Source organism: Gracilinanus agilis, chromosome 2, assembly GCF_016433145.1.
Source record: "Gracilinanus agilis isolate LMUSP501 chromosome 2, AgileGrace, whole genome shotgun sequence".
NCBI lineage: Eukaryota > Metazoa > Chordata > Mammalia > Didelphimorphia > Didelphidae > Gracilinanus > Gracilinanus agilis.
The window spans coordinates 700,083,984-700,095,760 of record NC_058131.1 but is presented as its reverse complement, the minus strand read 5'-3'; the positions used below and the strand labels follow the sequence as shown (position 1 = coordinate 700,095,760).

General features: G+C 41.1%; 1 protein-coding gene across 1 annotated transcript in view; it reads left to right on the top strand.

Annotated features, from left to right (window-relative positions):
* Positions 1-11,777, top strand: part of TET1 (tet methylcytosine dioxygenase 1) — a 191,937-nt gene that overhangs the window by 609 nt on the left and 179,551 nt on the right. The window contains exon 2 of the mRNA XM_044659198.1: positions 9,961-11,709. Coding sequence (XP_044515133.1) covers positions 10,084-11,709 — 1,626 coding nt within the window. The 5' untranslated portion in view covers positions 9,961-10,083. The remainder of the gene's footprint in view (positions 1-9,960; positions 11,710-11,777) is intronic.

The window sequence follows — 11,777 nt, the reverse complement described above, 5'->3', positions numbered from 1 at the left end:
CGCCCCCGGGTTCTCTCGGGAGATTGGTACAGTACTTTTTACTGCACTGGGAGAGTTCGAAAGTTTGTACTGGAGGCTCGCGCCGAGAAGAGAGCTGGGGGTCATTCACTGCCCTAGACTCTTTAACCGGATACGTTTAACTACTGCTCCCGAAGGGAAGTGGGGTGAGGGTGGATTCGTAATAGCGCTTTACCCCAGACCCAGGCTCAGGCTCTGACGTGGAGTTTTTCAGGGCTACGCGGCCGGGACTAGGGTGGGGGTGGGGTGGGAGGTAGGAATGAGACCCGAAAACTAGGGAGTGGTGGAGGTGGGGAATTCCTAACTCTGCGGCTGGACGTGTGCTGGCTAAAGCTGTTTGGGGACTTTTGGAAAATCATGGGAGGAGGGGGAAGGGCCCTAGTGTCAAGGCCAGGGGATTATTCCCGGGATCGTACCCTCCCTCCCCCCTAGTCCTTTGGCTAGAAGTGCTGGGGAATATGTGAGGTGTGTTCCCAAACTCCCTTTCTCTCTCTCTCTCTCTCTCTCTCTCTCTCTCTCTCTCTCTCTCTCTCCCCCCCCTTTTCTTCCCCCCTCTCCCTTCTCTGTCTCTCAGTCTATTTCGTCTTTGTCTCTCCCTTCTTTCTCAGTAAACAATGCCTTCTGGCCCCTAGAACTCACTACTTTATTGGCCTTGGTCCCCTGCTTTTGCATGCCGCGGGAGCGCAGCCTTGGTGGGGGGTGGGGTGGGGGGAGAGCCTCAGGGAGGACCCTCTTCCCCCAACCCAACTTCTGCCCCTTCTCTCCTAGAATGTGGAAAGAGAGTAGTTAGCGACCGCGCGGGAGAATGGAACTCTCTAATTCCCCATACCTCATGTCTTTGGAGATTTGCAGCACCACTGGATCAGGGGGTGCTGGGTGTCTCCTCAACCTGTAGGAGCTCCCGCTTGCTTTTAGAAGATGTTGAGAGTTTGGGATGCTAGAACATTCTGGAGAGCCAAGATGTTCTAGGAGTTGATAAGCTCCAATAGAATTGTGACCAGGAGCCACTCTGCCACCCTAAAAAGGGCCCCTGGAGCACGTTTCACCTTTCTTCTCCCACCCTCAGGCCCGCGCCCCTGTCTTCTCCTTGGAGAAGTGCTTGTTTTTCTAGCAAATTACTCGTGATCCCGAGGGGGTGGGGGACTTCAGAAGCGGAGATAGCTGGGCCAGTGCTGGTGGCTAGCGAGGTTGTGATGAGAGAGCGCGTGTTGGTTTAGTGTATGAAATATGACCAAAGTTATGTCAGAATAATGGCTTTTAACACTCTGTTTTTGCCCAGGACCTGAGTTCACAGGAAGCGTTTGGCAGCTCCCTCTCCGTGTAGGATCTGCCCAATTTCTGTTGATCCCTTGGCTTCGATGAGATTTCCCAGGACGGGGAAGATTAGTCTCTAGGTTTTGGGGACCCGGTCTTAGTCCTGCTGTATGTCAGACTGGGAGAATCCAGGTAGGGCTTAGGAGAGGCTGGAGGAATTAGCTTTAATGTAGTTCAGGGCTGCGTTAAAATCGTTTGGTTGTAGGTGATTTGGTTACTTTCTCCCCCCATCTTGAAATCATTCAGCTTTTCCCTGGATTATGTAAATGACAAAACGACCTGATTTAGGATATTGAGGAATGGCTTTTGCCAGGCTAGCAGGCAGTAGTTCTCTTTCCAAGTGAATGAAGAAACCAAAATAAGGCAGATACGGAAGTTTCAGCAAAAATAAACTCGGTGTAAACAAAACTACAAGTTGTGTCTCCTAGAGAAGTGGTTAAGAAGATTGAGCCAGGGGCGGAGAAGTCTTTGAAATACGCTCTGACTTTTCCTTTCCTTTCTCTCAGTTTAATTGTCTCCAGCAAAGCATTTATTTGCCTCATTTTTTCTCTCTGGGGCAGTAATGTACAGTTTAGAAAGGAGTAGGGCTTCAGGTTCTTTAGGCACGTTGATCAAGGCAACACAAAGTACCTCCCTCTGCTGTACTTGCAAGCCAGCCTTACTTTTTACATCAGCCTTACTGCTTAGGACTGGGGAGGGCACGCATCATGCTGAACCCTGGGAGAATTTGAGAAGGCAGCTGGATTTATGTAGCCAGATCGATAGCCCTTTCAGCTGTGTTTTTTTACTGTGGATTTTTTTCTTCTATTCACCCTTCTCACACTCATCCCCACCTCCCAGATATTGGCTACATATTAGGAATTTGGGATAATGGAAATGAAATTGATGGAGCAGGGGGCAGCTGGGTAGCTCAGTGGATTTGAGAGCCAGGCCTAGAGACTGGAGGTCCTAGGTTCAAATCTGGCCTCACACACTTCGCAGCTGTGTGACCCTGGGCAAGTCACTTGACCCCCATTGCCTACCCTTACCACTCTTCCACCTAGGAGCCAATACACAGAAGTTAAGAGTTAAAAAAAAAAAAAAAGAAATTGATGGAGCCCCTTAGACAAGGGCAAGGATATTTTACAGCATTGAGATGATTTTTTAGCATAGTTTTCAGGGGGATGCACACATGCAAACATGTAGTAATAACTAATATTTTTTAGACCTTTAAAGCATTTTATTATGTTACATAGCATTTGATTCTTAGAACAACCCTATTTATTACCTGAGTGCTATTATTCTCATTTTACAGATAAGGAAACTGAGGCCGAGAGGGTGAGTGATGTATCTAGGGCCACACAATGTCTGAGGTAAAATTAGAACTCAGATTTTCCTGACTCTTGAGTCTGGCACTGTATTCACTACAATATAAATATGATAGTAATTGAAGACTGAAGTTAAGAATAAAGGGGAGGGGGCAGCTTCGTAGCTTAGTGGATTGAGAGCCAGGCTTAGTAACAGGAGGTCCTAGGTTCAAATTTGACCTCAGACACTTCCCAGCTGTGTGACCCTGGGCAAGTCACTTGACCCCCATTGCCTACCCTCACACTCTTTTGCCTTGGAGCCAATTCAAAGTATTGACTCCAAGATGGAAGGTAAGGGGTTAAAAAATAAAAATTAAAAATAAAAAAGAATAAAGGGGAACATCCTTTTTAAAAGATTAGGCCAAAGATATACTGGTAATGTGACTTTATAATGTAAGATAATTTTACCAGTGCCATGAATATTGGCTATTAAGGGGGGGGGTGAAAAGCAAAACAAAAGAAGTACCTATAAAATCCTTCTTTCCTAAGAATTATTTAATGATTTTTGTTAAATTTTTAAAATTCAGGCCAGTAGCATACAAGCAGTGAATGTTGACTTTTCTGTTAGCAAAGAACCCTTTGGGATTGCTCTTAGGTGATCATTCAACATTTTTTTCTAAGAGCAAACTATAGCTCTTAGCATTATTCTGTATGTGTGAGGCACCTTTAGAACCACTGCAGGAATGATCACCATTCCTAGCTCTTTCTCTTCCTACCTCAGTCTTCTTGATCTGTTTGTTTCTCTCTTCCCGTAGTCTCCCGTGTCGGTATATTTCTTTATCTTTCTACCTTTACTCTTTCTGCTTTTTGGTACTGATTACTTTAGGATTTTCTGATCTTCTATTCTCTCCCCCCCTCCCCCCCCCCTTTCCCTTCTACTTGCTTGTGTCTGGGACTTTGCATTTTTGAGTATCTTCTCCTTCAATTCCCCCACCCCCTCCACGCCTTGTATTTTTTTTTCTTTAATCCTTCTTGTCTCATTTTGACTTTTCTTCCTCATTCCACCCTCCAGTTCACATTTTCTAGGCCTTTATTTCTCTCTGCAGGGGAGGGGTAGAGTTTTACATATGGAAGGGGCCTCTCATGCAATCAAATAGTATTCTAGTCCGTTTAACTGTAGAGTCTTTCCCTGTGTTCCGGGCTCTTGCACTTCCTGCAGTAAGAAACCCTGAAGGGATAGTCCTTTGCGGCGCTCTTTCGCCGGCTCTAGCTCTCGGGGAGAGCTTCAGGAGAGAGTACCAATAGGGCCCTTTTCTAGTCAGTTTCTCTCTGTCAAGTGCAGAAGCTCTTCCTTAGTGAGGGACTGAATGGGGAAACCATGAAATCTTAGTCAGTTTCCTTTTGCAGCTGGCTCGTGCAAAATGCTGTTTGCACTTTGGGCTGCTGCTGGCAGCTGGAGGGATTGCAGCTAATTTGAAATTGACCTGCGGGCTGGCTGCTTACATCAGTTCAGCCACATCCTGCTCAGGGGATTTGGGGCATCACTGAGGGTGGAGATGTACGGGGGGAGGAAGAAGGTTGGGGAGAGAAAAGGAATATAGTGTAAGACCTACACTTGCTCTGGCGCTGACTTGGTGGAGTTGCTATTTCAACCCAAATGAGTAGTCTTAGAAAGTGACTTTCATTTTCCTGGCAGGTGGGCTATTGCCGCAATTCTAAAGAGTAAAAGTGTCTGAAGGAATCTTTGTCAGTAGAATGAGATAATAGAGGAAAATGCTATATTTTGATCCTATTTGCTGAGACTTGACTTTAAAAAGTCCTTTGATGATCTATCACTTTGTTTATAGGGGTATATGATTTGGGGGATTGATTTGATTTGATTTTTATTTATTTGATTTGATATTTAAGTTTAATTTTTTATTAAACTTTTTTTTAAAAATTTAGAATATTTTTCCATGGTTACATGATTTGTGATTTTTTTTCCCCCATTCCTCTTCTCTCCCCCTTGGGGGTTTGATTTTTTTAAAGGTTTTTTTATTTTTATTTTTTAAAATTTAAACATTTATTAATATTCATGTTTAACCTGTTTGTTTTTTTTTTTTTTAAACCCTTACCTTCCATCTTGGAGTCAATACTGTGTATTGGCTTCGAGGCAAAAGAGTGGTAAGGGTAGACAATGGGGGTCAAGTGACTTGCCCAGGGTCACACAGATGGGAAGTGCCTGAGGCCAGATTTGAACCTAGGACCTCCCATCTCTAGTCCTGGCTCTCTATCCACTGAGCTACCCAGATGCCCCCTTAAATTTTTATTTTGAATATTTTCCCCTAGTTACATGTTTCATGTTCTTTCCCTCTTCCCCAACCCCCTACCCACCTTTAGCCGACCCACAATTCCACTGAGTTTTACATGTATCATTAAGACCCAATTCCATATTATTGAAAGTTGGACTAGAGTTATCGTTTAGTGTCTACATCCCCAATAATATTGGGAGTTTGATTTTAAAAGATTACTTGTATTACAAAAATGAATAATATGGAAAGAGGTTCTGAGTGATAATACATGTATAACCCAGTGGAATTACTTGTCAGCCCCAGAAGTGGAGAGGGAAGAGGAGAGAAAGAGAACAGGAATCATGTAACCATGGACAAATTTTTTTTAAAAAATAAAATTAAAATAATATCAAAACAATGAAAATTAAAAGTTCCTTGAAATGTATCTAAAGTCTTTGTTTTGAAATCTTAGAGTCCAAGTGTGAATCTTAACCTTTCTGACTCTCTGTCACTTATGTTCCATTCTGGCCTTGTTTTTTTTTTTTTAATTTTTTTTTTCAAACCCTTAACTTCTGTGTATTGACTTATAGGTGGAAGAGTGGTAAGGGTAGGCAATAGGGGTCAAGTGACTTGCCCAGGGTCACACAGCTGGGAAGTGTGTGAGGCCAGATTTGAACCTAGGACCTCCAGTCTCTAGGCCTGGCTCTCAATCCACTGAGCTACCCAGCTGCCCCCTCTGGCCTTGTTCTTAATCTCTTTTCCCTCTCCCTTAAATCATCTCTGTCCTTCCCTGTTGTGCCTCCATCATAATTAAATGTAAAGATTTTTAAATTTACTTAAAAATAATTAAAATATATTTCAGAGAATTAGGATGCCCTTGGATAGAGTAAAATAACATTATAACCAAATCTGTTTTTCAGCTGTAATATAAGAATTTCTGCTTGGGATATTCTGTATTTTCTCAGTGATACAAAGATCTCACTCCTGGGCCTCCCCGTTTTCAACAATTTGAACCTCAGTATCACTTATATTGGCTGTCCTGACCATACTACTCTGTATCATTTAATGTTAGTAGAATAAAACTGACTCGTGTATATTGAAATGTGGAATTACAATTTTTTTTTAAACCCTCACCTTCCATCTTGGAGTTAATACTGTGTATTGCCTCCAAGGCAGAAGAGTGTAAGGGTAGGCAATGGGGGTCAGATGACTTGCCCAGGGTCATAAGGCTGGGAAGTGTCTGAGGCCATATTTGAACCTAGGACCTCCCATCTCTAAGCCTGGCCCTCAATCCACTGAGCTACACTGCTGCCCCTGGAATTACAATTATAATCAGAAGACATAGACAATTTGACAATATAGATAAGAGAGCCAGCCTGGAATTTAGGACAATCTGGGTTCAGATCTCAGCTCTGATACTTAATTGTCTGCTTGACACTAAGCAAGTTCCTAAATTTCTCAGTGTTCTAGCTGACTCTTTGACATTACATACAGATTGCAGAGAAGGTGCCATTCTAACTGAGAACTTTCTTTCATGTTATATTCCTATATCCCTGTAATCAGCCATTGTAAAGGGGGAAAGTTGGACTGAATATTTAAAAGGGTGGTTGCCAGGAATTGAATAAATATCAATTCCAAATGTTTTGTTTTGTTTTTTAGCAATTTATTTATAAAATATAGGAGAGAGTGAAAGTAGAGAAATGAGAAGAGGGCAGAGTAAGAGATCTAACTTAATGAACTAGATTATGTGTTCAAGTCCTGGCTTTACTCTGGCAGGGCTCCAGAGGCCCCAGCCAGAGAGCCTGAAAGTCAAATTAACAAGGGTTTTAGTCCCAAGGCCTTCTTCCAATCAAAGGGCCCCCTTCCAGAGGCTAGTACCTCCAGGGAAGAGGGTCAGCCTTTTTTCACTCACCACATGGTAGTTCTAAGGGAGAGATTTGTGAACAGTCTCACCAAGTCCAAGGTCTCAGCCAGAGCTCCTCCAGGTCCAGTTCAAGGCCGAAGAGAGTGAGCTCTCTGGAAGTTCTTGCAATTTATCAAGACCATTTCTTTTGTCACTTCCTGTGCCTTCCTCCCATTTCATGGGTACCAATTACAACAAAGGCTTTGCTTAGGGCTGCCCAGGGGGCATTCAGTAAATTCTGATTCAGCACCCACTCTTGAACATTTGGATCACTTGAAGATTAAGTGATGGTGTTTACACTTTTGGTGATTAAATCTAGAAATCAGCAGGGTAGGATTAAACCCATCTGCGCACCATGGAGAATGGAGATATGAGTTTTAGTGATGAGTCTACAACATAAATATAAATTTAATCAATAGAAGTGGAAAAAACTCATGAAGCCAATTGAAATAATTTCCCAGTTTAAGGAGTTCTCCTTCAGATATAGGCATGTTTTCAACAGGTTACTTGTTTATCTGATATTACTTTATTTCATGAAAAACATGCTGGAGCTCATTCAGGAGGATTCTGTTCCCCGGGACAACTTACTTAATCACAAAAGAAGGTGGCATTTCATTAGTGACTGTAAGGGTGGCAAAATTAGGGTCTTGCAGTAGGATGTGTTTTGTTTTTCTTGTTTTTCTTTTTAATTTGCTGGTTGCGTGGTGCAGTTGCATTTTTTAGGGGTCAGTGCTCTCTTTCATGGGTTCATAATAAAGCTGTTACCATTTTAAAAGGTCATTATCATCCTATTACATGTTATTCATATCTTTTCCTTTTCTTCAGAAAGTGTCTTTTTGGAAATAGGGTTTGAGTAGTAAACATTTCCTTTATTATAACTCCTAATTTCTAAAGTGTTTTGGTTTTTTAAAACCATCAAAGGAGTAAAGAAGAGGCTGTTTATTTTACAGGCTGGTTTCATTTCAGAGATAATTGGACTATCTAAATCACTTACTCCCCAAAGATTTAAGTAACTTATACAAAATAATATGTGTTTATAGAGAGATATTGTTGTGTAGTAGCCAGAAAATAGAGACTCATAGTTCATAGCTTGACAGCATCATGCTCTGTTAAGCAAGGTGGTTATCTGGAACTCATAGTTCATAGCCTGACAGTACCACTTCTCCCTAGACAGAGTAGCCTTAACCCCTAACCCCGAACCTTAAGATTCCTACAGTACTCCCACTAAGAAATGCCTGGCTGTTGATTGTTAGGTTCCATGACATCTGGACCTGTCTCCAGGCCCCTGAAACGTATATATTCCCTCCTCTAAATGCACCACTTTGGGATTCTCTTGCTGAGTGCCCCCAGCACGCACTGGCAATAAAGCTTTCTCCTGCTTTGATTGCATTGTCTCCTGTGTTCCTTTGGTGGCCACCCATAAGAACCCTAACAGATGAATTTCCTGAGCTTGGAAAATAGGTGCTTAATTGCTCTAGTTATGTGGCATAAAAAGCTGTCACTGGTCTCTGGAGGAAGTGGTATACAGCTCCTCTCAGTCAAAGAGTTACTGTCAGCCAAGTCTTAAAAAAAAAAAGAATGAAAGAAAAAAAAAAAGAAAATGAGAGTTAAAGTTTAAGTCTTTGCCAAGAATTAATTTGAAGTCTTCTCTTATATTCAGTAGAAATTTAGTGAAATATTTTGCTTTTTGTGGTTAATTCTATCATTGTCCATTTAGAAAGTTACAAAATTATATAATACTTAGAATTTTAATATTGTATTCTGGCATTTCTTGTTTATTGCACTTTAGTCATTAAAGGTATTAAGTTAGAACTGAATTGAAGGGAGCCATATATATCACTGAGTCCTAGGTCATTCATTCTTTTCCCCTTTTCAAATTACTTTGTAGTTACTTAACTATGTACATATTGCACTGCCCCCCCAAAGAATCTTAAGTTTCTTGAGGGCAAGAACTTTTTTTTTTATTCCCCAACACCTTCCATTGTGCCTTGCCTTTCTAGTAGGTGCTTGAAGTTTGTTCAATTAAATTTGTATAGTAGTTGGACTAGTAAGGTTTAAGCAAATCTGTCTGGAGGAAGAAATTCTCAGTGTTACTTCCTTTATTGTTACATTAATTCTATATAAGAAGCCTAAAAAAAATACTAGAAGTCTTATTTTTCCTTTTAACCAAAACTCTTACTTGCTCATAGCTAGTTTATGTTATAGAGCCATGAGGCAACCCTTGATATTGGTCCTATGATTAAGGCTGTTAAGTTGCTAATCAGAACCTTTTCTTCTTATATTCCTCTTTCATTCTTTCTCTTTCTTCCTTTTTCACTCATCCTTTTTAGTGTTCTTTTAAGATTCCGAACTTGACAATCAACAAACACTGAAATCTGCTAAGAAGAACCACTCCCAAAAGGATTACATATGAAACTTTCATTTACTCTCTCAATAACTTATTTAGCATCCATCTTCCTTGCCTTCTACCCTCTGACCCTCTAGAAGAGGCTTGAGTGCAGTTTATGCCTAACCTGTCCAAACATGAACTCTAGTGACTTATGCTTATTATAATGGAGGCAAGCAAAGTTAAGAGAAACCCTTGTTAAGTGGCATGTTGTGCTATTTTGAGGGCATCTCTAGAGGACAGAGTTTCTCATTTTGGGGAAGACTCTGTCTTTTCAGATTAACTGAGTCAAGATGGCAGATTGATATCTTTCCCCTGAGGTAAACTCTACTGAGGAGAGAATAGGGACCAACTTCTAAAATTTGGAATGATATCTAAATTTCACAAGGCTTGAAGAATTGAAAACTGGGATAGAATTGTGGTTTTCCATGTAGGAAGAAAATACTTGAGCTCATTCAAATAATTTTACAAAGCAATTCAATAAGCACTTAGGACGGTGCTTAGTGCTGATGATACACAGAAAAACAATTAAACAATCTTTACTTAATGAGGTAGGCTTGCAACAAGTAACAAGACAGAATGAGAAGAACTTAAATGTTTAAAATATATCTCAGAGAGGAGCACCTTTAATCGTATCTGTTACATTGTTTTTTTCCTCATACTAAATGTGTCCTGTTTCTTAGTTTGAGTTTAAGAATTGCTAATAAAGACATAGAAATCTATGTTATCAAATAACAAAGGGGGGAAAAAAGAACTCATTCTTAATTTTCTTTGTTATTTCAGATTGAAACACTGCTGTGACTGAGCTCAGCCATGGAACAACCAACTTTTCAGTTGAAGTGAGACTTTTGGAAAGACCCATGAATTTGCATCCCACCCCTTTCCATTTTCCTCTCCTTGCTAGCTATGTCTCTCACCCGCCATGGGAGATCTTCCAAATTGGTCAGAAAGGAAGATCTAAGCAAAAAGAAAACCAGCCAGCGAAATAAGGCATCCAAGATTATGACCAAAAAGGTGACGTTGGTAAAAGCTCTGAGCACTGAGAAATTAAAACAGCTGACGCAAGAAAGTAATAATGTTAAGAAAAAATCAAAAACAAAATCACCAGCACCAGCAAGAGGTCTTCTGACAAGAGCTGCAGCTGCTCGAAAGACTCTGGATCAAACTGATGTTCTTTTCCAGAATCCAGAGTCCTTATCCTGCAATGGCTTCACAATGTGTCTTCGTAGCACCTCCCTAATTCGACGTCTGTCCCAACCTCCAGTGGTCATTACCAGACCTGGGAAAATTCCATCCTCTAAGACTTTGGGAAAGGAAGATAAATGTGAATATGGAGTCCTGGAAGAATCCAAAGAGCATACAACAGTAGAAACTGAAAAAGAAACAGATCGATCACAAGAAAACTTAATTTCTCCTGACAAAGAGGATCCAATAGTTGTTACCTCTGATGCATCCCCAAGCAAAGATGATGGACAAGAAAATATGCAGTTTAATGAAGATGCCACTTGGCTCCAATGTGTAGAGGATCCCATAACATGTATTACTACTCATAGCAGCCCACCAACTCAAATACCTGAGGCCATAGAGGAGAGTTGTGAAGGCCAGTTCTTTGAAAAGCTATCAAATGATTCGAGTGACTCTGTTCGGACTCTTGTCCAAGACTCCATGCCTATTCCTTTATTTAAAAATGCTCCCCATGTAGTGACCTCTAAACCAACTCCCAACATGTATGTAGAAGATTTGGGTTCAAGAGTAAAATCTCTTAAACTGAATGATTCTTATTTGGAGTCAATGAAGGAGAAACTTGATTTACATCATTCCTCCTGTTATAAAAGCAAACCTGAACTGGATTTCCAGAACATAATGGTTCCTAGTGGGTCTATTTTTCCTACCTCTTTTGCGAATTACCTCTTAGCAGGATCAGACCAGCAAGAACCTATTCATGGTTCTTTAGACCAACCTGTGACCCAAAGCACTGCTTCAGATCCACTGGGGGCCCATGGTGCTAATCAAACTTTGACTTTGGACTCAGGTCACATTGCTAGTTCATTGCCAAACTTTGAGAAAAGTCTGGTTGCCTTCACAAAAGATACAGTTGATCAAGAGATGCATAAACCACAGGATACAAGCTTGCTGTCAGAGTTGCCATCTAATAATCATAGTTTCACAATAGTCCCTGGAAGTGGACTAAAAAAAGAATCAAATCCTTTATCAGAAGATCCCAAATTGGTGCCAAGTGATCCTGGCCAGTTGAATGGACAGAGTCCCCAGATCAGTGAGACAAATGTGATTTCTGTATCCATGGCATTTTCCAACACGGCCTCTTCCTCCTGCCCTTTCTCCTACACTACTTTGCTCCCTACCTTAGAAAAGAAGAAACGAAAGCGGTGTGGAGTTTGTGAGCCTTGCCAAAAGAAGGCAAACTGTGGTGAATGCGTTTATTGTAAAAACCGAAAATATAGCCACCATGTCTGTAAGATGAGAAAATGTGAGGAACTGAAAAAGAAGCCGATGGTTATAGTGCCGTTTGAGGTAAGAAGAGATTCTGGGCTGGAGGATCCATCTGAATAGACCTGAAAGCTATCAAAATGAAGTTAGTT